The sequence below is a fragment of the Canis aureus genome, chromosome 2, assembly GCF_053574225.1.
Source record: "Canis aureus isolate CA01 chromosome 2, VMU_Caureus_v.1.0, whole genome shotgun sequence".
Taxonomy (NCBI): domain Eukaryota; kingdom Metazoa; phylum Chordata; class Mammalia; order Carnivora; family Canidae; genus Canis; species Canis aureus.
This window is the reverse complement of record NC_135612.1, coordinates 89812257-89835881: the sequence shown is the minus strand read 5'-3', so window position 1 is coordinate 89835881 and position 23625 is coordinate 89812257. Positions and strand designations below refer to the sequence as shown.

Genomic DNA, 23625 nt, shown 5'->3' with positions numbered 1-23625 from the left:
GCTCCCTGCGTGCAGCCTGCTTCTCCCTCTGCCTTTGTCTCTGCCTCTCTCTCTCTCTCTCTCTGTCCCTCTCTGTGTGTCTTCATTTATTAATGAATAAATTAAAATCTTTTAAAAAAAGAATGTAAACTCTCACACTAATACTTTTTGAAATCTTAACAGATTGATAATCTTTTGGACACGTTTGGCCATTTTTATATAAACGTAATACTCATTTCTATAAATGGAAAGTACAGACAATATAAAAATCAATAAAACACAAAATATCACATTAAAATAATACAGTATTAAACTTAATGTCACCTATTTCTTTTTACTTTTTAAACATGTGCCTGCTAGGGGCCAGTTGGTTAAGCGTCCTACTATCGGATTATGCTCAGGTGGTGATTTCAGGGGCCTGAGATGGAGCCTGGTGACCGGCCTGGCACCAGCTCTGCGCTTTGCATGAAGTCTGCTTGAGTTCTCTCTCCTTCTCCCTCTGCCCCTGCTTGTGCTCTCTTTCTCTCTCTCTCAAATAAATAAATCCTAAAAAAAAAAAAAAAAAAAAAATGTGTCTGCCAGGAAATCTGAAATCTCCTACGTGACTCTCATTATAATTCTATTGGACATTGCTGCCCTGTATGCTCCTTGGTGTCGATCTCCTTTACTTTCCCCTAATTAGCTACTGTCACGGCTTAATGCTCCCCACGCAGGAGAAAAGCCCACATTGCCTTTTCCCCGTGGGCTCTCCACGGGTCACAGTGACTTGCTCGAGCTCTCAGAGCTCAGAGGCGGTGCAGCCGGGTCCGGGGCCAGGTGACCGGGCTGCAGGGCGGCAGCGCTTCGCTTCCCCGCAGGACCGAGCAGTTCTCAGCCTCCAGGCGAGCGACCGAGGGGCCGCGAGCTCCGCCCCGCGTCTACCTGCGGGGATGCTCGCCCGCCGGGAGGGGCGGGGCAGGGGGGCAGGGGGGCCGGCGGGGCGTGGGAAAGCTGCAGAAGACACGTCGGAGGGTGAGAAGAGCGAAGAAGGAGGGCTTTTTAAAAAACGCTTCTAGAGCTCGCGTTGTGCTACTTGGGCGTGGGAGAGGCCCGGTGACCCGGGAAGGCGGGCAGGAACCCCGGGAGCGCTACAGGTCTAGGCCACGTCGCTTTCGGCCGTGGACAGCGCATTCCCGGGGCCCCCGCTGCGCGGGGCCACGAGCTGGGGAAACCGAGGCAGGCGCGCACGGCTGTCGGCCTCGCGTGCCACCGAGGGGCACGAGCCCTAAGGGACCCCCAGGTCGCCGCCCCCGCCCCCGCCCCCGCCCCCGCCCGCGGGGCTCCGAGCCTCCCCTGCCCCACGCCGCCGCCTCGTTGCCAGGGCAACCCTCTTCTGCCCGGCAACTTCGCCGCTATAGGCTTAGCACACGCAGCGTGCGTCTGACGTCACGGCGCGGCGCCGCCGGACCCGGGCACCGCGCGGAGCGTCCTGCCCCCGAGCGCCGGCGGCCGCGGCCGGGAGTCGGGGGGCGCGTCTGGGAGCGGGCGCCGGGGTCGGAGTCGCGGCCGGCGTGGCGGCAGGTGTGCGGTCGCCGCGGGCGAGAGGCGCGGTAGGAGCGGGGCCCGGGCGGGCGGGGGGCGGGCGGGCGTTCCGCGGGGCCGGCTTCCGGGCCGCCCCGTTGCTAAGGCCGCCGCGCCGGTTGCCAAGGCGCTGAGCGCGTCCGCCTTCCTGGGGTCCGGCTTGGGCGGGAGGAGCCCGCTGGGGCCCCGGGGGGAAACGGCCTGCGCCCCGCCCCGCACGTCTTGTTCCGCGCGTCTCGCCCCGCCCCCTCCACCCTCGGCCCCGCCCCCTCCACCCTCGGCCCCGCCCCCTCAACCCTCGGCCCCGCCCCCTCCACCCTCGGCCCCGCCCCCTCCACCCTCGGCCCCGCCTCCGCGCGTCTCGCTCCGCCTCCGCCCCAGCCCCGCCCCCTCCACTCCAGCCCCGCCCCGCGCGTCTCGCCCCGCCCCCGCCCCGCCCCTTCTCCTCAGCCCCGCCCCCTCCACTACAGCCCCGCCCCTCTGGCCCCGCCCCCTCTGGCCCCGCCCCCTGCGCCCTCCGCCTCCTGACCGCCCCCCCCAGCGGCCCCGAGTGTTGGGGGGACGGGGTGGGGGCGCCGGGGCGCTGACAGCGGGGCTGCTCTAGGCCGTGCCCGCCACGCTTGGGACTTTGTAGACGGTTCTTTAAAAGGATCTAATGCGTGTCTTCCCGGGAGACGCAGGGACGCAGGCGGAGGGAGGAGCAGGCGCCCGCGGGAGCCCGACGCGGGACTCGATCCCGGGACCCGGGGTCACGCCCTAGGCCCGGGGCAGTGCCCACGGCCGAGCCCCCGGCCGCCCCCAGCTCAGTGAACAGCCGCCGGGACAGAGGGGGACCGCGTGCGCCCAGGCTCAGCGCCCCCAGCCCCGCAGCCAGAGGGGAGGCCGCAGGTGCAGCAGCCCCTGCAGGTGCTCGACCCCGCCTGCCCCGCCCCTGCAGCCCCGCCGGGCGGGTCGGCGCGTCCTTCTGTGCCCGCAGGAGAGCGGGCCGAGGGCCGGCTGCTGCCGATGGACCCGAGGCCTCCACCCCTCCCGCCCCAGACGTTCTTCTTTTCTTGCTTGTTTTCAAGATCTCCCGTCTACGTGGAGAGCGAGTGGGGGCAGGCACGGGTGGGGGGGGGGGCGGATCCCAAGCAGGCTCTGCCCCAAGCCCGGACCCGGGACATCCGCAGCGGGAGGCCTGCCTCGGGCCAGGCGCCGCCCCCGCGGTCACGTCGAGGACTTGGGGTCCTCCCCCCGCTCGCAGGGGCGCGGGGTACCTGGTCTCGGGTCCTCCCCCCGCTCGCAGGGGCGCGGGGTACCTGGTCTCGGGTCCTCCCCCCGCTCGCAGGGGCGCGGGGTACCTGGTCTCGGGTCCTCCCCACGCTCGCAGGGGCGCGGGGTACCTGGTCTCGGGTCCTCCCCCCGCTCGCAGGGGCGCGGGGTACCTGGTCTCGGGTCCTCCCCCCGCTCGCAGGGGCGCGGGGTACCTGGTCTCGGGTCCTCCCCACGCTCGCAGGGGCGCGGGGTACCTGGTCTCGGGTCCTCCCTCCGCTCGCAGGGGCGCGGGGTACCTGGTCTCGGGTCCTCCCCCCGCTCGCAGGGGCGCGGGGTACCTGGTCTCCGGCGCACGCGGCTTGGGACGTGGACGGTGTGTGGGCGCGTCCGGGTTTCGGTGTCGCTGCTGGGAATCCCCTGAGGACACCACACGTGAAACCGCCCCGATGCCGGGAGCCCTCGACGCTCAGTTCTCTGGCCCGTGTGTCCTTAAAGTCTTTCAGATGAAGAGTTTCCGTGGCTCTTTGAACGCTCCCAAAGTCTGATGCAGCCCCTTCCTGCCGGGACCCTCAGGAGCGACAGACATCTGTTGTCCCCAACAAAGACTTGGTGGGTCTGGTAGGTGGTGTTGAAAAATGGGCCTCGCGGTGGGATGCGGTCCACCTGCTCTCCTTGCGTGTGGGTCGGGTCTTTGTGCTGCTTCTCAGCTATGACAGTTATGACCATTTGTGACCAGGGGCAGCCCGGGGGCTCAGCGGCTTAGCACCACCTCCAGCCCAGGGCGTGACCCGCCTCGGGCTCCCTGCCAGCGGCCTGGCCTGCTTCTGCTGCCCGCTCTGCCTGTGCCTCTGCCCCCACCCCTCTGTGTCTCTCATGCATAAATAAATAAAACTTAAAAAAAAAATTAAGTAAATAAAAATAAGATTTACCATCAAAAGAAACATCAATTTATTAATCTTCATCAACATTAAGAGTAGTTGCTGTGATTACCCCCAATTACAGAGTTGAAGAAGCGGAGACACAGGTTTATTTAAACAGAAGCTTAGATCCTACGATTCCCGTCAGGGCCTTCTCCACAAGAAACCTGTCACGACAGTAAATACCTGCTGAATATCCACTAACGTGCCGTGTCAGATCGATACATTCAAAGCCTGCCTTACCTTATCTGAGACTATTTACGTGACACATTCAATGAGACTCTAATTACCATAGTTCTGGAAAATGCCCCGGGACTGAATGTGAAGTGTGATAGTAGGAGGTAAGTCATCTGCTGGTTGTAGGATGAAAAATTAAGTGAACATATTAATCAAATCAAGAAAATTGAAATTTAAAGTCGTTCTGTGTATGAAACAGTCTTACATTTAAGTTATCCCTACGGGGCACTTTGAGATGGTCACATCATGTTTGTGATATTTTGGGGCTGAATTACGGGGAGTTTTGCCCTTGTGAAGATTTCTAATTTGCCAAGTAGATTAAAATGATCTCATGAGGAATTGCTTGAAAAAGCATCAGTGTTCTATCCTGAAGGAGGAAAAACTAAGAAATTGAGAGTCTGTCCTCAAATATTTGAAAAACTGTCATTTGGAAGTGGGAGAAGACCTCACCCGTGCTGCCTTAAAGGAAGACCTTACGGTGTAGTTGGGGGGTGGTTTACATATTTAGGGACAACATCGAGGGCTTACGGTGGGAAATGCTCTAGGGGAAGAGTGCGCGGAGTGCGTGCAGGTGAGGGATGCAGGGATCACGTAGAAACAAGGGGGCAGTGCAGGAATCCAGTGCCCCCGAAGGGTGCTTTTGAGAAATAGGTCACGAAAGGCGGTGTGGAGCTTGGGGTGGGAGCTAGACCTAGAAATAGCAGCAGGCAGTTGGGTGTATGCATCTGGGTGCACGTGATGGAGGGTTCCTAGGCAGAGACGAAAGTTCAGAAGGAGGTGGTCCTGGGGGGCGCAGTGGGTTAAGCGCCTGCCTTGGCCTCAGGGCATGATCTCAGGGTCCTGGGGTCCAGCCGCACCTGGGGTGGCTCCCGGCTCAGCGGGGAGTCTGCTTCTCCCTCTGCCCCTTCCCTCTACTCATGTGCCTGCTCGCTCTCTCCCAAATAGATAAAATCTTTCTAGAAAACGTTTAGAGGTAGTGTGTTTGACAGAAAGTCATGACTTGAACTAGAGTCCTCCCATTAGAGGAGAAGAGGGCAGCGTGGAAGAGGGAGACGGGAACCATCAGTGGTGGTTGAGCGATTTGATAAAGCCCCTTATCTACTCCTCAGTAACAGCCTTTATAGGCTTGTGTTTTTCTCCCCTTTTACTAGAGCTGGAAATCAAGACTTAGGGAGATTAAATAATCTGCCTAAATTCTGGAACCTGGTAATCGGTAGAGGTGAGGATACAGACCCAGATCTGAGCCACCAGCTCCTTCTACCACGTTGATGCCATCGGTAGGGTTGAGTGTAGGAGGTGAAGGGAAAGAAGACCAGAAAGTTGGTGGTACCTTGATTAACAAGGGGTCCGTGACTTCACTGTGATAACCTCAGTTTTGGTTATGTTCAATGTAAGGAGCTTGTATGCACTGAGTAGGAGAGTTTGTTATGTCACTTGAAAACTCGGGTGTGACACGCAGATGTTAGCATTTGGAACTGCGGAAACAGGCCAGAGAAGATAGAGATGCTAGGGGATGTGCCTGCCACTTTCTCCTGGAAATCTAGTCCATGTTTTCTGAATATAGCTAGAGGTTTGCAACTCAGTTTCTAAAAGCATATTTTGACAGTATGAATGGGGAAAAAAAGTCTATGTCTTCATACATTTTATTTTCTTACAGGTTGTTTTCCATTTGCTGTTATTGATCTTACTGAAGTTGTTCATATAATTTCATATTTTCTCATTGGTCTTTCCAGTATTTTGTTCCGTGCCATACTTTTTGATGTATCTTTTATTATATTTTCTCCTCTGTTCTGTTTTGGTCCTACGTTATTGATGAATCCCTCATTCCCCAAATTCTGAAATCAGGTTTCATTGGACCGCAGGAGTAAAAGGGAAGCAATGCAGAAATCAGAGTGCCATGGAGGCGTACAGTTGAGAAACAGAAAGGCAGGTACAGAACACTGCTTTTTAGATGAAGAGGTGAATTTTGTTAATGACGCATTGTTATATAGATGGGTAAGAGTGAGCTTTGTCTCTTTCACCTCTTTTTTGTTCATCTTCTGTGTTTTCCAGCTAACGGTGATCAAAGGACATCATCAAGTGTACATAGGACTACAGTTCAACAAAGCAGCTCCTCATCATCGACCAGTTCTCCAGAGACTGCAAGAAAGCTTCATCCTCGACCAAGTGATAAACTTAACCCTAAGACGATTAACCCGGTAGGTACAAAAGACGTTCCTGACTCAGATTTTTCAGAGTAATAGACATTTAGCACACTGTTGAACCATTCTGAGCACTGTCTCAAGTTTGTGATTTTTTTTTTTGGTGATGGGGAAGGGTTACGTTAAAGCTGGTAGGGCATATGGTAATCATGTTGAAGAATGGAAATAATGATAGTGTGGAAATGAGAAGGTGTAGAGAAGAACCAGTCATGGCATATCATATCACATTCATGGATGAGTATACTAGAGTATAAAATGAATGGCACACCAGCTTTATTTTTTATTTACTGTAGTTCTATTACTTCCTAATATCTACGAGTAAGCGTGTGTTCAGTTGACATAGGATGGTTTGCATGCTTCCATAGTTGCATAACCGTCTCTGACCATTTTGCTGTGATCTATAATTTAGCTCCCCCAGAAATCCCAGCTATGGTACTGGCCTCCTTTTGCCTTCGGACAGCAGTTTAATCAGATTGAATGAATATGAGATTTATGCTCATTAAAGTGAATAATTGTAAGTGTGTAGAAGAGTGAATTATCCAAAAAGTGAGTACACCTGTGCTACAATGCCAGGTGGTGTCTGCCCAGATTTGCACGGAGTAAGATGACCATGGTTTCAGCCTTTACAGGGGATTAGAGCGTGGCTGAGACACTGGCTTTGATGGCCCGTGGAATACAGCAAGGATACAGTGAACTGGCCAAGGGCAGAAGAAGGTTGTCCGACTTTACGAATGAAAAAGAGCGTAAACATATGTGTTCCTCTCCTTCTTTCTGCACAGTGTCAAGTTGGACTCCTGAAGAGTAGCCTGCTGTCTCCTTGTTCTAGCTTCTTTTCCCCATGTTTGGTAGAGAGAACTCATGGGTGACGCTTGAATTTTATTCCTCTCTTTGAAGAAGAACTTTTTTAAATAGTGCCCTAAGTGGCCCTAATCTTAAATTTTGTTAAGAATGAAGGAAAGTTTGGGGAAATAATGATTTGACCTGAGAATCGAGTGTATTGGATAAAACCATGTCTAGGATCTGTTAAAGCTACCAATCCAAAGTAGGTCAGCTAGAAGTCAGGCTAGAGGTCCCCATTGGAGCAAAAGGGAGTTAGGGCTTGGTAAGCAGCATTGAGGAGATACCTAGGTGCTGGGAACATTCAGGCTTTCCACAGCCGAGTGCTGTTTGTCTTGGAGAATCCGCTGGTCTATACACCTACAATTTATGCACTTGAATGTGTGTACATTTTGAGTATTTCATTTGAATCAAAAGTCTAAAAAATTTTTTTTAACTCAATATAGTGAGGTATATTTAATAATGCAGATTATTTTAGAGTTGAAACATGGTCTGTGATGACATTGTTAAAAATTGAAGGGACAACGGTTTTTTCATGGTAAAGGAATTTTGGTAAAATTTGGTCAAAATCCATAAAATGAACCCATTGGTAGAAAAAAGAAAACTTTTTATAATATGGGACCTGGAAGATGAAACTATTATTATTTCTAAAATGAGTTAAAAAGAAAAGGAAAGAAATTGTTAGAATTTCAATCAGAAAAATCAAATTTTGCCTTGGGGTGCCTGGGTAACTCGGTCGATTGAGTGTCTGCCCTTGGCTCAGGTCATGATCCCAGGGTCCCGGGATGGAGCCCCACATCAGGCTCCCTGCTCCGTGGGCGGCCTGCTTCTCCCTTTCCCCCTGCCTGTTGCTCCCCCTGCTTGTGCTCTCTCGGTCTCTCCCTCTGTCAAATAAATGAGTGAAATCTTTAAAAAAAAAAAAGAAGAAATTTTGTCTTGGTGAGTGTTTTGGAAATTTAGAGATTATTTACATGACCTGTAGGTCCAGAAAGTAAGATCATTTGCTAATAGGTGCTAGAACTAAAAGAAGTGTGTGTAGCCCTAAGTCGTCTTAATTTTTCTCCCACTGTAAAAACATTTTTTCATGTATCCTCATGTGATATGATTACTTGAAAACAGTTTTTAAAACACACTTTTCTTCTTCTTCTTTTTTTTTTTTTTTTTAAAGATTTTATTTATTTGTTTTCGAGAGACAGAGAGAGAGAGAGAGGCAGAGACACAGGCAGAGGGAGGAGCAGGCAGGGAGCCTGATGCGGGACTCGATCCCGGGTCTCCAGGATCATGCCCTGGGCCGAAGGCAGGCGCTAAACTGCTGGGCCACCCGGGCTGCCCTAAAACACACTTTTCTAAGTAGGAATTATAATTAGATGAATGATACATTACTATTTCTGTGAATTATGCAGAATACGGATTGAAGTTTGTAAATGAATCTCTTACTATAATACTGTACACTAATGAAACTTCATCTATGAGTTTTAACTTCAAGCATATGTGTTTTTCTAGAGGAAAAAAGGCTAATTATAAAATTATACCCTTAAATATATTCTTTAATTGCTGCATGTGATTTTATGTATTTATTTATTTTTAAAATATTTTATTTATTTATCCATGAGAGACACAGAGAGAGAAGCAGAGACACAAGCAGAGGGAGAAGCAGGCTCCATGCAGGGAGCCCGATGCGGGTCTCGATCCCGGGTCTCCAGGATCACGCCCTGAGCCGAGGGCAGATGCTCAACCGCTGAGCCATGCGTCCCCTGCATCTGATTTTAAAATAGTTTTTAGCTGGTTATATCTTTAAAATAGGTTAGTAAGTTTGTATTTTTTAATTTAGATACCTATATTTCAATTGATTATGTTCAAAGTACCATGTGATAAATACTTACTATTTGTGCCTAAATTCTCTGTCTTTGATCAACTGTTTTGAAATTATGCATGCTAGGATTGTTTAACTATTGTGATCGATCGATCATCTCTTACATGGACTTTGGGAATACAGAGTTAACTTATTCTTAAGATAATACATAGACAAACTGAAGGTTGTGAAGTCATATGTGTGAGCAGACACATCCAGGCATGTGTTTGCTAGAGCCTTGCTCTTTCTTCAGTTTTATCAGCCCTGCCCATCTAAAGCCTTTTTCTTGTATAGAAGCATAAAAGCAGACTGGAGAAGTTACAGGTCCTCTGACTGTCCGGACTTCCATATTTGACTGGAGGACCAGTGGGAGATGTGCCGGAGGCTGCAAACAAATCTGCTTTCCCTGCACTGAACTGCTCTTCTCCTTGTACCCCTCACCTTGACAGGTCACACTGGTGGAGGGTAGAAAGATGTATTACCTTTATTATATTTATTTGTGATGTTCATACTTAATAATATTTATCTATATTATATTTACTATGTGTGTGATTCCAGCTGCCCTCAAGCCTTCCTCAAGGAGTAAAAAAGAAATCCACCACGTGTGGTTGTGGTTCCAGTACTGAGAGGACTGATAATTTCTTCTGTTTTGTCGCTGAGTAGAGTGGTGCACTTGACACCAGCGTCACGGGATGAAAGTCAGGATGTCCGTTTGCCTCTGACCTCAGCAGGATTAAATTTGATTAGGTGTCATTCCCAAGTGGAGGTGATAGTGTATTTATCGTATTTGTGTCATTTTTTATTTCCAGTTTGGTGAACAGTCACGAGCTCCTTCTGCGTTTGCAGCCATTTACTCTAAAGGAGGTATTCCTTGCAGGTAAAAATCAATACAGGTTATAACTGACCCTATTATTCAAAATAATTGAGTAAATCAATAACAGTATTTAGTGTAAGTGTATTAAAAATTTTATTTACTAGAGAAGTTGGAATTAAGGTGACTTCCTAACTCTGGGAAACGAACAAGGGGTGGTGGAAAGGGGGTTGGGCACTGAGGGGGGCATTTGACAGAATGAGCACTGGGTGTTATGCTATATGTTGGCAAACTGAACTCCAATAAAAAATATTAAAAAGAAATAAAAAATATATTAGAAAAAAGAAAAAAAAAGAAATTAAGGTGACTTGATAGATCGTGGGACATTGTTGAAAAAGATCATTTTAATTCCAAAATAGAATTACCAATAGATCTATAACTTAAGAAATTGAATGAACCAATTTCTAAAACATTATAAGCCTTCATGGCCTTGGGCAAATTGCAAATAAATAGTTCTATTTTTTTTTTTTTTAAGATTTATTTATTTATGATAGACATAGAGAGAGAGAGAGAGAGAGAGAGAGAGGCAGAGACACAGGAGGAGGGAGAAGCAGGCTCCATGCCGGAAGCCCGACGTGGGACTCGATCCCGGGACTCCAGGATCGTGCCCTGGGCCGAAGGCAGGCACTAAACTGCTGAGCCACCCAGGGATCCCAATAGCCCTATTTTGTTTGTAAACTGCATGTTGATGATTTAATGAAACTTTCATTTTTTAAAAAAAAATTTTTAAGCTTTATTTATTTATTCATGACAGCAGAGAGAGAGAGAGAGAGAGAGAGGCAGAGACACAGGCAGAGGGAGAAAGGGTCCATGCAGGGAGCCTGATGTGGGACTCGATCCCGGGTTTCCAGGATCACGCCCTGGGCTGAAGGTGGCGCCAAACCACTAGGCCACCCTGGATGCCCAGAAACTTTCATTTTTCAAAATGATATTTCAAAAAATTATATTTATTTTTTTAAAGATTTTATTTATTTATTCATGAGAGAGAGAGAGAGAGAGGTAAAGACACAAGCAGAGGGAGAAGCAGGCTCCATGCAGGGAGCCCGACGTGGGACTCCATCCAGGGACTCCAGGATCACGCCCTGGGCTGAAGGCAGGCACCAAACCGCTGAGCCACCCAGGGATCCCTCAAAAATTATATTTATTGAAATGATATTTCTTAATAAGTATATATGACTTTTTTTGCTCCCTTTTGATAGAATTCTTGGCATCTTTCCAGGTAGACATCAGAACTGTTTTAAAGAAAACAAATAGTTTCTAATGGAGTGATACCATTTCAAGATTTCACTACCAAGAAACATTTATTTCTTCCAATATATCCAGTTTTAGTCTGTTCTAGATGATAGAAAATGTCATTTTCACTGTCGAAAGAATAATCACAACATCCTTTCTGTTGTTCTAAAATTCAAGAAATGAGGGCACCTGGGTGGCTCAGGTGGTTAAGCGTCTGCTTTAGGCTCAGGTCAGGATCCCAGGGTCCTGGGATCGAGCCCCATGTTGGGCTCCCTGCTCAGCGGGGAGTCTGCTTCCCTCTCTGCTGCAGCCTCTGCCCTTCCTTCTACTCTCTGTCTCTCTCAAGTGAATAAATGAAATCTTTAAAAAATAAAATAAAATTCAAGAAATGTAGTTTTTAATGGTACCTGCAGATTTGGAGGAATAAACTCAATGATTCTTCATTTTATTGTGTCTATTTTTTATTTGTATTCTGAGTTGAAACTGTATTTCAAGGTTCTCATACCCACCTTCCCACTCTAAGCAATTATGGTTGCTAAAATAGTAAAAATGTCACTGAGGCCTCTTGCTGTGAAGAAAATAATGCTAAAGAAAGTGTCAAGAAGTTGAGAATGTTATAAAATGGTGAAGAAACATTTGAGGGCGATGGATAAGTTCACTCTTGATTATGATGATGGTTCATGGATGGATTCACATATCCAAACTTTTATCAAATTCTGTACTTTATAACTATGTACAGTTTTTTGAATGTTAGGTATTTTAAAAAATATTTTATTTATTTACTTGAAAGAGAGCACAAGTGGCAGAGGTGGAAGGAGAGGGTGAAGCAGACTCCCGGGCTGAGCAGGGAGCCTGACAAGGGGCTGGATTCCACCCAGGCCCCTGGGATGATGACTTGGGCCGAAGGCAGACACTTGACTAACTGAGCCACCCCCCATCCCAATTCCTCTGCACCCCACCCCCCAACCCGACAAAACAAAACAGAAAGCAGCAGCAGCGACCCTAACTGAAGGAGCTCCCACTTTGTAAGCTTGCATGGGCTACTTAACCTCCTGCCCTCAGCTTTCTTCTGTTGAGCAGGGCTAAAATCTGGCTTGTCTGCAGATCATTAGGGTTAAGTGTTCTATATCTGAAATAATGTTCCATGCACAACAAGTTACTGTGTCTCGTTATCACCTTCCTTTGTTTGCACACCTGTAGGTTATCTGTTCTGTTATAATTATGACTGAAACATGTCAAGTGTAGCGTTTGTATTAAGACTCAGCAGCATGCCTGAGCCCCGAAACTGTAAGCTTCACAAATGTGGAGTTTAGTTTTACCATCAAACAATTTTGCTGAAAGAGTAGGAGTTTGTGGGATTATAGATGTTGCTGCATAAGATGCCTTCGTAGCATCATTTCCAGCTGTGGTATTCCTACGTGTTACAGAATAGTTCTAACATGGTTATGTTCTAGAGAGTATGGATATGTTAGATCATTACTGCTTAGCAGTTAATGACATTGTCCATGTTAATGTTCACTGATATTCATTATTTTAGGTTGGTCCACGGTTCAGTGAAACACAGATTGCAGTGGGAATGTCCTCCCGAAAACCTTCCATTTGATCCTCTTCTTATTACTCTGGCTGAGGTAGGTGTATATCCCATTTCTCCTGCATGTTTATGGGGGAAAAAAAGCTTTTTAAAATTTTTAAAATTGTTTATGGAAAAAAAGCTTTTAAAAATTGTATTAAATGTTATTTTGTAATGCGTCAGTAAATCTTACTCTTTACTTTTGAAATAAGAGCCAAGCAATAGTCCTTAAAATACCACATTCCCTTAGAAACTAATTACAGTCAGTATATGTTTATTAGAAACTGATTAATCAGGTTTATACACAAGTTAGCGTGTACGGGGATTTGTACATAAGCGGATGAAATATTCGTACTTAATTGCAAAGACAGAAGTACTCAGAATCGTACAGAACTAATCCTATCAGGAGAGCGTCAGCGGTTTAACTTGAAGTACATCAGATGGCGGAGAGCGGCTCATCTCTCCACACAACCAGTCGTGTCTACGTGAAGGTGATGTGTTGCTCAGGAACTGATCTGAACTACCTGAACGCCCTTTTGGAGAATTCTCTGTGCTTTTCCCATCTGTACATTTTAAGTAGAATATCGTGGAGATCATTTTTATAGAGGGTTTTAGGAAAACTTCTGATAAATTCCCTTATGTTATTTAACATTTATATCAGGAAAAAGTTGGCAGAGTATTAGCTTGAGGTGAATCAATGGTCTCTTCTAGGCAATTTATTCCTTTTGTTAGAGTCACAAGTTCAGAGACGAATTAACCACTTGTCATATATTTAAGGTAAAGAAACTTATCTTTTTTAAGAGTTATGGATCATTTTGTTGGTCTTGTTTTTCTCAATTTATTGCAAGAGTAGTTTGGTATGATACCAGTGATGGGCAGCCTGTTTTGAAATTCAGTTTTGATCAAAATCTTTTAAACTTGGTATTAAAAACTTAAAATGTATCAGGGTTTCATCAGTTATTTTAAAACTTATGTGTATGTTAGCAAATCATTTTTTAGATGACTCAGTGCTATAGTGACAGCTTTGGAAACAGGCTCCAGCTAACCAAAAGGTGAGGGGGGTGCTTTAATTTGGGGAGTCCTTAAGGGAGTCTATGTTTAGTCCAGATCCCATAGAGTCAGTTCTTTAAATGATTATTTTCCAACCACCAATGCCTTTATTTCTGTGTCGGGTAGATTGTTAGCCTTCTCCTCTACTCTTTTAATAATGGGTAGGTACGCACAGAGCCTCCACCATGGAAATCCCTTCACAACTTGACTTGATTCCTCATCTCTAAAATGAGCGGGATAGGGGCACTCTTCAGATGATAGCAGCTGTGGGCCAAAGTGGTGCCTCTGTGGTTGGCAGCATGGTTTTCAAAAGCATCCAGGAAAGGAAGGGTTTGATCACTATTTGGAAGCAGGTAGTTTGATCTAAAGGGTAAATTGGTTGAAAATTAGTATTTTTAGGCATGATTTTGGAGCCATTTATACTTAATCACAGACAGTAATGAGTCCCAACTGCAGGAGTATTGCTATTGCTTTTTTTGTTTTATGTTTTTTTAAAAAAAGCCAGATGGACCTTTTATCTTGACTCAAAGTGGTGAGTTAAATCATAAAAGAGTACTGTCTAGTAGTTTCTGATGCACGTAGGGTGAAAGACTGCAACAATACACGTTTTTTTTCATATTTTTCTCTCATGTTCCAAAGTTTAAAGTGAGGTTTAAATTCTTACAGTGGTTTTCGAACGTGGGAAAAGATCTTATTAAAATACCTTAATATAAAAAAAAAACCCTTTATATAAAATATGTAATATGAAGGAAGTATAGTACTTTAGAAACTAGTTAAACAAGTTGTAAAATCACCATAAAGGTAGGAGGTCCAATAATTATGCATTCATAAAGTGGTGATTATAAAACAGCATTTTAGATTGATTCATGGATTTCAAGCAATATTCAGGGGTACACACAAAATTTTTTTAGTATCCTTGTGAGGGTTTCTTTTTATTTCTTTTTATTTACCTTTGGTCTCCTTCCCTCCTTCCTTCCTTTCTCTTTCTTCTTTATTTCCTTTATTTTTCCTTGCTTTTCTTTTCCTTTTTCCTGTTCCTTTAATTTTTAAAATATTTTTCTTCCTTGCCGTGGGTAGAAATTCTTCCTGTCTCATATATGTCCTTTGTTCCACATTTTCTGGGTTTAATTAAAATGGTAATTACTGAAATTACAAATTATGGTTAGGAAAACCATAATAAAACTTGATTTTCATTTAGACTAGTGAAGATTCAGTTTTGTTCTTAGCATAACCAGGTGTGTAGTAAGTCAGTCAGTCTTGTTTGTTTATTTGTTGGTTTTGTCTCTGGCAGGGTTTGAGAGAGACTAGACACCCATACACCTTTGTGTCGAAGGAGGGTTTCAGAGAATTACTGTTGGTGCCAGGAGCTTCTGAGAAAGCTGTACCTTTGCTTCCGAGACTGATTCCTGTGCTAAAGGCAGCTCTGGTATCCTCTATTCCTTTGGACTTTCTGTGGTACATTTAGAATATTTTATGTCTTTTTTTCTTCCAAATTATTTGCAAATTGGTCCATTACCCGTGATCTTGATGTGTGTGCAAAATTAGGCCATGGTTATTCAGGGACAGATGATTACTTATTTGAAGACTCCTTTAGAGGATATACGAAAGGTGAAAGGGGACATTTTGAGTAATTAGAGAAAGTAATAAAACTCACATGAGTCTTGCCGCATGCTGTGATATAGTTTAATTAGTGTTTCGGTCAAGCCGGAGATCTGTTTTTTTTTTGATTCTCGATGGTCCGGTGTTAGAGGTGGATTCTGGGTTTAGTTGCTTATCTTCTGACTTTGAATGTACATTCTTACTTTTTTTCTGGTTGACCTTCTTATCTCTCCTTTCCTCCTCTTTCTTTTCCTGTCCCTACACCCCCGGCCACCTGACCCTCCAGGTCCACCTGGATGATGAAGTGTTTGCAAGAGGACTGAATGCTCTCGTGCAGCTTAGCGTCGTTGTCGGTCCTTCTCTAAATGACCATCTGAAACATCTGCTTACAAGTGTAAGTGCTGAAAAGATGAGAGTGGCTGTCCCCTCTGTATCTCATCATGATTTTGTGGCTTCAAATTAATCACTAACTGATTCAGAAATCTTAAAAAAAAAAAAAATCCCCTCATTCTTTAAAAAACTACAGGTCCGACCAAGTAGTCCATAAAGTATTTTACAAAGGTGCAGTGTTCTCTTTAATTTTCCTACATGAGCAGGAGGGTTGCGATAAAAAGCAAGCAGAAGTTGAATGGACGAAAATTAATAACCAGTACGATGGTTTTATGCCAATGTTGATTGGCCGTGAATGGTAAGGACGGCTTATACAGCCACAGCTGTGTTTTTCATCTTTTTTTTTTTCCTTTTAAGTTTTTTAGTGAGTCTGTAAATAGTATTCAGGATAAGACTTTTCCCTGTTATGAGTAGTTTAATCTTTAGGACAAATACACACTGAGATCCTGGACAGTTCAGGAGGACCTCAAGACCACCCTTGGGTTGCTAGAAAGGCTCGTTAAACTCAGAAAAACTGTTATTTAGTGTTTCAGTTTATCGCAGTGAGAGTATGCCGGTTAAAATCAGCGAGGGAAGGATGTGCATAGAGCAGAGCCCAGGAGGGACCAGGTGTGGAGCATCTAGTTGTCCTCCCTCCCAGTGGAGCTGTGTGGACACTGCTTGCTTTTTCCCACAGTGACATGTGGCAACACACATGGAGTATTGCCATCCTGAGAAACTCACCTCAGCAGGATGTCCAGGGTCACGTTGGGGGGTCTCCCATGCAGGCATGACTGCCTGCTTGCGTGGTTGACCTTTGTCTCCAGCCTCTCCAGAGGTTGAGCTGACATCCTGTGGCCCAAGCTCCCCCGCCCCGCCCCCAGCTTACTTGGCAGGTCATAGCGAGGGCTTAGGGGTTTCCATCCAGGAGCCAGGGACAAGGGCCAATCCTTTTAGGCAAGGTTAATCCTTTACTGCACACACCGATAAAGAATTAAAGTCCTTGCTGGAATAGCCCATGGCTGGCATTTCTGTGTGTGTCCTTCTGTAGTTCAGAGCTGAGGCATGTATTTTGATCCTAGTTCTACTATTTTTTCTGGACACATTCCTCTGAGAGATTCTAGAACTGTATTTTTAACTTCTAGCTCCACAGAGAGACGGTACATGCCAGGAACCTATGGCTAAGCCTATAGAAAGCGGGGATGGTAGTGAATGTCTCAGGATTACTGTGCTCAGGTTAGGTTAGGAAAGGTGGGAGATGAATTCCCACCAGCACCAGGTGTTTGATGGGAGAAGACACAGTGGGAATAGACTCAAACCTTAATATGTGGAGGCCTCAGGAGAGAAGGACGAGAACCCCAGCAGGTATTTGCTCATGACCTTTAGGTCAGCAGGCTGCACCTGATGAACCACAGGAATCTCAGCCTAATATATAAAATGACTCATTTTGGATTGATTGCTCCAGTTAGACAGTCAATATTTTAACACATCTGTTGCTCTCTGCCCTCTCGCTGTGGGCCAAGTTTATGCTGTAGGCACAGGGACTGTAATGCTGAACAAAAACCAGATATGCCCTCTGCCCTGGTGGAGATTGGCTTTTGTTTTTTGGAGAAATAAGTAGCAAGGACATCCGCTGAGAAAGTTGGAATGAGGTGAAGGGGTTGTGATAGAGAAAAGGAATCACGCTGGGCTCGATGCTGAGCAAGGGCCAGCACCTTTGCTTCCTAAGTAGCCTCTCAGTCCCACCCACCGTGGCAGAAAGAAAAGGCCAGGTTAAACCAAACTATGCACGTTTGTTTGTTTGAGTTTTTCTGGGTCGGTAGCATTATTTGGTCGCTCACATCCCTCCCCAGAACCCTGGACTGAGTGAAAGAGGCCTCCCCCCTTCCTGGAGTGTCAGCACCTCGGGAAGGTCTGGATACCACACTGGCCTTCACCTGCCGGTGGTTTTCCCTAGAGGAGGGAAACTGGGGATTAAATCTTGGTCTGTTAGCTGCGCACCACCAGGCACCCCTGAGGACCCACTGAGGGGTGCACCCCCTTACCTCACTTTACCCCCATTACCCGGAAAGGCTCCATTTCGTTTACATGTTTTGTTTACGGACCTCTGCCTTAGATGTTCTTTGAAGAAAGGGTTCTCTCCTCTAGAAAAAGAATTTCAAAACCAGTTACAGAGCCCATAAAGGACTCATTTATTCCTACACAAATGAAGTCAAGTCCTTGCTTAGCTTCCACTCAGACTTCCCTTTGTCCCTGGGACAGTGGTCCTTAAACTTTAAAGAGGAAATAAATCACCTGGGAATCCTGATAAAAATGCAGAACCTGGGCCTCTGCCCTGAGATTCTGGTTAAGTCAGTCTGGGTGGGACCCCAAAATCTGTAGTTTTTGTGTGAGTGGATCAGGGGATTCTGGAGGTGGTGCTTTGTGGATCTGCCCCTAAGCCACTGCTCCCGGGTAATGTGGTCTGCAGAAAGTAAGCCAAAGATCTGATTTTGCAAGGGGTACTTTGTCAAAAAAGGCTACTTTTGGTCAAAAAATATTTTACCGAAACATAAGATTTACAGAAGTTTCCAGACAAGCCATACAAAATGGTCACAAGCTTTTTCTTGAAGGAAGGATTCTACACTTGACAGCAAAGACACAATGTTATTAGTGAGGGCTGTGATGTTTGTTTAATGTTCCCATTTTGGTTCAAACAATCAAGCTTGTCCATCTACAGCGTCTAAATAAAGTTAGACTTGGCTAGAGAGCATATTCTAAAGAACTGGTTAGCTGCTTTTAACCGATGCAATTAGATCACCATAAAAAGGGGGAAAGGAGCCCATAAAATTAAAATAAAACTACCTCTCCCCCTCAAAAATAATAATAAAGAAAAACACCGACACCCCTGCAGCTAACCCTGACAACTACCTTCATTCACAGTGCTTTACACTTAAACCATGATGGGGGAAGTGAATAAAAGCAGAGAGGGGCCACTGCTTTTAAACGTTTCACAACAATCCAGATGGTACTTCTGGCCTCTGCTCATGCTTTGCAACAGTGAATCAGGACAAGACTTTTTTTCCCAAGTAGGCTCCATGCCCAGTGTGGAGCCCCATGTTGGGGCCTGAACTCATGAGAGGTCTTGAGGTCAAGACCTGAGCTGAGATCAAGAGTCGACGCCCTACTGGCCAAGCCCCCAGGTGCCCCAGGAGGCACTTTTCTTGTCCGTCCCCAGGGCTTTGATAAAGTCTGTCTGTCCTCTCACTTAGAGTTGCTTCTCTCACATTTTTATCTTCCTGGGACTCTTCTGACCCTCCCCCATCTTCACTGACATGACTGAAAGGCCTTCTACTCGGTGCTCAGTGGTGGGAAGCACTCCTGGGTTTCTTCCATCTGTGCGATGAGGAAGAACCAGAAACCAGCTCTAGGACAGGCCCTTAGAAGTATTTGATCGATGACTAATTCTTGCCTGGGCTTCTTTGGTATTTCCAGACAGTGGAGCCATGAGCCAGTCCTGCCGCGGGCTCATATGTTTAGGTCTTTGGGTGAGTTGAGTAATGCAGACATTTGGTGGGGGGGACGCTATCCCAGGTTGTGCCTGATGGTCTGAACTGCTGTTTTCCCCTCTTTGTTCCTGTGATTTTATCCCCCGTCCCCTGGTGCTCTCCCTTTGCAGAGTTCCCCTGTCGGTCTGAAGCCCATTCAGGCTGTGCCAGGGACAGGTGGTCTTGTGGTTTGGAGTCGGAATGGCCGGTCACTGTGGTCACTGTTACTGCGTCATTCCTGTGAACACTCTCCTTTTCGTCTCTTCCCTTTTTCACACTTTAGGAAACACCCGTGTTTTCAGAGGCTTAGCTTTCCATCATGGTCCTCCAAATGCTCTCGGAAAATACAAATTGGAGAAATTCGCAGTTTCATAGAAAACTTATCCTGGATACCATTCTCTAGCAGGTTTTACAGGATCGCTATCATTTGAAATAGCGTGAACTCTTTCTTTTAACAAATACAGTGCTATCTATTATACATAAATTTCCACAAGATATTTTCTAAAAGAAGCCTTGGAATCCAAACAAATGATGTTTGGATAGGTCGGTCGATAGGGCAAGGACTCAGTGGTTTTATTTCTTGTTAGCATACTCTTCTGTAACGTTTTACTTATGCCGGTGTGAATATTACTGCTCTTCAAATCATTTCATCCTCCCAATCTTCCTTTACAAGCTTTCCAAGAGACTAAGGGATAAGAAATTCAAAGAGCCAATCACCAGTGCATTACAGCAGCTGGAGCAGCATGGTGGAAACGTAAGTAAAACATCATTCCTTAAGCCACATTTTCTTTACTTTGACTCTACAAAATGGACTGTGTAACATGTATTATTTCGGCCACAAGTAATCATGTGGAGTTGAGGTTATTTTGCTAGGAGAGCTCAGAGTTTCTGTCTCGCGTAGGTCACACAGTGTTGAAGCGTTGGGGTTCAGACCGGACTGTGTAGACGCTGGCCCGGCATACCTCTCTGTGCTTCCTGTGTGGTACTCCGTGTTGTGCAGCGTTACGGGTGTTTCCTTTATTTTGGGTGGTTTTGCTTTTTAGACCACTAGAAAGTTCAGAAAACGGAAGGATTAACATAGAGAGCTCATTGAAGAAAGTACTCTTTTTTCCTTTCATTTGCCATCTTTTCTGTCTAAAAAATATATAATTTTGTCATTGTCACGGATTGAAATAATGAGATTTCCAGATGGCTTCACTACCATGTCGGAAGCGCCACGTGCTCTGGAACGCGTGTAGGCACATACACGAGGATGAATCAGGTTATTGTGACTTGCAAAAATGTGCAAGAGTGGGAGGGGATCCCATTATTACCTGTGTGGTGTCAAATAAACTAGGTTAATTGAATTTTCATTGTTTAAAGAAGGGTTCACATAATCTAGCCTTGGAAGTATTTCTGTAAAGCAGTGATGCCACCTTGTTGTGGAGATTACATTTAATCAGATCTTAATGATGGGGCTGCATGCGATTATCTTAACATTCACTGGAGGTGCTTTCAAAAGGAATTAGAGAATTCTTGTGATCATATACAATTTTAAAATGGTAGATGTGTTAGTTTAAGTCTTGTCTAAATTACCTACTTGACCAATTCCAGTGACTGTTGAAATTGATTATATTCTTTCCATGATGAAGCCTCAGATAAAGTCTAGGAGAAGGAAGGAAGTCCCTAGATCACTGGGTAACAGCTTCCTTTGTTCCGTATGCAGGGTTAGCATGCAGACACCTTGTCCAGACGTACAGAAGCACCCCCTAGCCTAGCCAGCTTCTCTCAGCAGAAAGGAAATTGTTTGCTTGCAAATGTGCTTCTGAGAATTGGAATGCAAAATAATTTGCCATTTCCTCCCCTGTGAAATGCAAGTAAACAGATGCTAAATATTGATGGCGCAGCTTTCAATCTGGGACTCTCCCCAGGTGGTTTTCACACATTCTGTGGAAGGGGCGAGCGGAAAGGGCAGGAAAGGGCCCGGCCCAGCGTGTGGCCCAGTGTGTTAGATTTTGTGGCTGGATGTGCTGCGCAGGCGCAGGCGGGCATCGTTTTCAAGTAAATAAACTTTAGCGACCGCGCTCTGAGGTTTGGAGGAGAGTAAGGGGTGTAGGGGACCAGCCCAGGGCCGCAGAAATAGCTGGCAAGGGCGTCCCTCTTACTGCCACTCACTCTCATTGGTTCCGAATCCTGCTAATAAATTAAAAATTTGAAGTTAAGTATTGTTTATTTTTTCAGACTTTTTCTCTTCTTGTTCTTCTAACGTCTTACGTGATATTTTAATAATAATATTTGATCAGAGGTTTTCTTTGTCCTGCTATTAATACAACAGTTGATCTTACTTTCTGGTGGCCTAATGACCATTACGCTTGCTTTTGGTACTTGCAATCCCTCCTGAGGTTAACGATGCCCCTCCTTCCCTACTAAACACTTAAATGTCTGTATAGCTTTCTCTTTCTTTAAATAGTAGAGGTGGGTCATTAGGAGAATCTTCTCAGTATTGCAGCTTATCATTTCTTGGGGGCTTGTGTGTCCCACAGTGATGGAAACACTCCACTTCTGGGGAGACAGTCAGCTCCAGGCTCGGAGTCACTGTTTTACAACTGATCGGTTTACTACCTGCCTTAAGCATCAGTTTACTCTTACCTTGATTTAACTTTCATCCTGAGTCCTAGGCATGTCTCTCTTGGGAAGGGTACACACTTGAACACACCCCACTCTTGATTGAGCCCATGGGAAGTCAGGAACTCAGCTGAGTGCTTTTTATTTTGTTTGTTTGTTTTATTAAAAGATCTATTTACTTGAGACAGAGAGCATGACCGGTGGGGCGACGCGGGGGGAGAAGGAGAAGCAGATGCCTGCTAGGCCGGGAGCCCCACCCACAGGGGCTCTATCCCAGGACCCTGAGAACATGACCTGCACCCAAAAGCAGATGCTTAACCAGCTGAGCCATCCAGGTGCCCCTCAGTTGAGTATTTTTAGACATTAAACTCATCGAATCCCCACTGCAGCCCTCAGGGGTAGATTGTGTTGTTATCCCCCTTTAAAGGTCTAGAAACTGATGCTTAGAAAAATGTAGCCCCAGTTTTAATAGGGAAGTGCCTGGCAGAAACAGACTCAAATACTGGGGTCTGGTTCCTAACCACTTCTCTAGTTAAACGTATTTTTAAAAGAGTAGGAGACAACCTATATTTTACTGAACTCAGAAAAAAGTTTCACTTCTCATTCCATCTTGTGTTCTCGTTCCATTTTGTTTGTTTTGAGTTTTGGATACTTTTTTAGGCATGCTCCTCTAGATGTAGTACCTATCAGGGGAGCCCTACAGCATACTAATGAAGCTAATTTGTTTTCTTTTGACAGGGCAGCCTTATCATCATCAAATCTAAAATTCCAACGTATTGCTCCATATGCTGTTGAAGAAGGGAGCCCACAAAAATGTTGTCAGCCCCCCGTGACAGGTGCTAAATGCCGACCACGAGTACCTTTGGAACCTTTTCAGATTCACTTCAGTTTATTCTTTTGTTAATCACAGCCACCATTCGTTATTTACTAGACGAAGAGGAGTATACACAGTTCCACTGAATCATAGTAAAAGTCATTCATCAGCAACAAAACAAGAGTGGTCGATGATGGAAAGCTATTAAAAATGGTTTATAATGGTACAATTTTGCAGGGTTGGTTTTTCATATTTTTACAGTTTGATGCGAACAACCATTATTGGGTTTATAATAGAAGTGATGTATGCATTTTCTGATGCCTTTTATTTATAATATACCTCTCACAATTTGTAGCTGTGTGCTTATTTTTAGACATTTTGTCATTTCTTGGGTTTTATGTTTATCAAGGCTACGGAAATGTAAAGTAGTGGACAAACATTTGTGAATTCACTGTTAATTATCGTCTGTAAATATGTATTTTATGATATAGAATACTTGGAAAAACTTCATACCAGAGTATTCTAGTTTAAGAAATTTTTCTGAATGTGTAAATTCTCTTGTAAGTATGTTATTTATTACAACTCATTAAAACTACCTAAACTTTAGGTGTTAATTGTATTTAAGTAAATGTTATTTTTGTATCCCATAGTCTGAAAATACTGAAGATACTCATTTCATGAAGATATTCCACAATTAAAATCTTAAAACTCTTAAATGTAGCCAGTGATTTTGTTATGTCTGCTTATGTTTAACAATGGACTCAACTAAAAAAGCTTTTAAAACCTACTTGACAGGCATAGTTCTCAGTGTGATGTTTTAGAAGCCGACCCTGGATCATTCTACAAGAGAAAGGAATAGAGTGAGAAAGAGAAAACAGGAATAAGACTTTCCGTCCTGAGGGCAAGAAGGGAGACCACAGGGACTCCCACTGTGAGTGGCCCCACCAAATCCAAAGCAGACATATTTTGGGAGGGATGGAGGTTGGGGGTCACCCTCTTATATGGGAGCACTCATATTATGTCTCCGCGCCATTGAAGAATGCCTTCTCCCCCCATCCCTCAAGTACCCAATTCTCATTTCAGATACAGTCTCGCAGCTGGAATTTAAAAGAGAACAAGTAATTACTGAAGAGTTATAATTGCAGAAATGC

At 45.3% G+C, this 23625-nt stretch overlaps 1 protein-coding gene across 9 annotated transcripts; it reads left to right on the top strand.

The window, feature by feature from the left end:
* Window positions 1-1414: 1414 nt before the first annotated feature.
* PACRGL (parkin coregulated like) lies at window positions 1415-23190 on the top strand. Of its 9 annotated transcripts, none has more exons than XM_077881115.1 (11): window positions 1417-1568; window positions 3289-3402; window positions 3796-4051; window positions 5793-5877; window positions 6000-6145; window positions 9647-9714; window positions 12479-12569; window positions 14853-14987; window positions 15447-15554; window positions 19730-19810; window positions 22399-23190. In XM_077881115.1, exons 4-11 carry the CDS (start codon window positions 5826-5828, stop codon window positions 22453-22455), a joined length of 738 nt encoding a protein of 245 aa, XP_077737241.1. In that variant the 5' UTR covers window positions 1417-1568; window positions 3289-3402; window positions 3796-4051; window positions 5793-5825; the 3' UTR covers window positions 22456-23190. The 9 variants fall into 9 exon arrangements, with proteins under 9 accessions (XP_077737274.1, XP_077737291.1, XP_077737241.1 ...); XM_077881111.1 differs by having other exon boundaries at window positions 3289-3411; XM_077881129.1 differs by having other exon boundaries at window positions 1447-1539.
* The last annotated feature ends 435 nt before the right edge of the window (window positions 23191-23625 follow it).

Bases quoted from the DNA above. Each gene is read 5' to 3' on its own strand.
- PACRGL (XM_077881115.1), top strand. From the start codon at position 5,826: ATGCAGAAATCAGAGTGCCATGGAGGCGTACAGTTGAGAAACAGAAAG. The intron at 5,878-5,999 runs GTACAGAACACT...TGTGTTTTCCAG, and splicing joins GTTGAGAAACAGAAAGGCAG to CTAACGGTGATCAAAGGACA. The intron at 15,555-19,729 runs GTAAGTGCTGAA...TTCCTTTACAAG, and splicing joins TGAAACATCTGCTTACAAGT to CTTTCCAAGAGACTAAGGGA.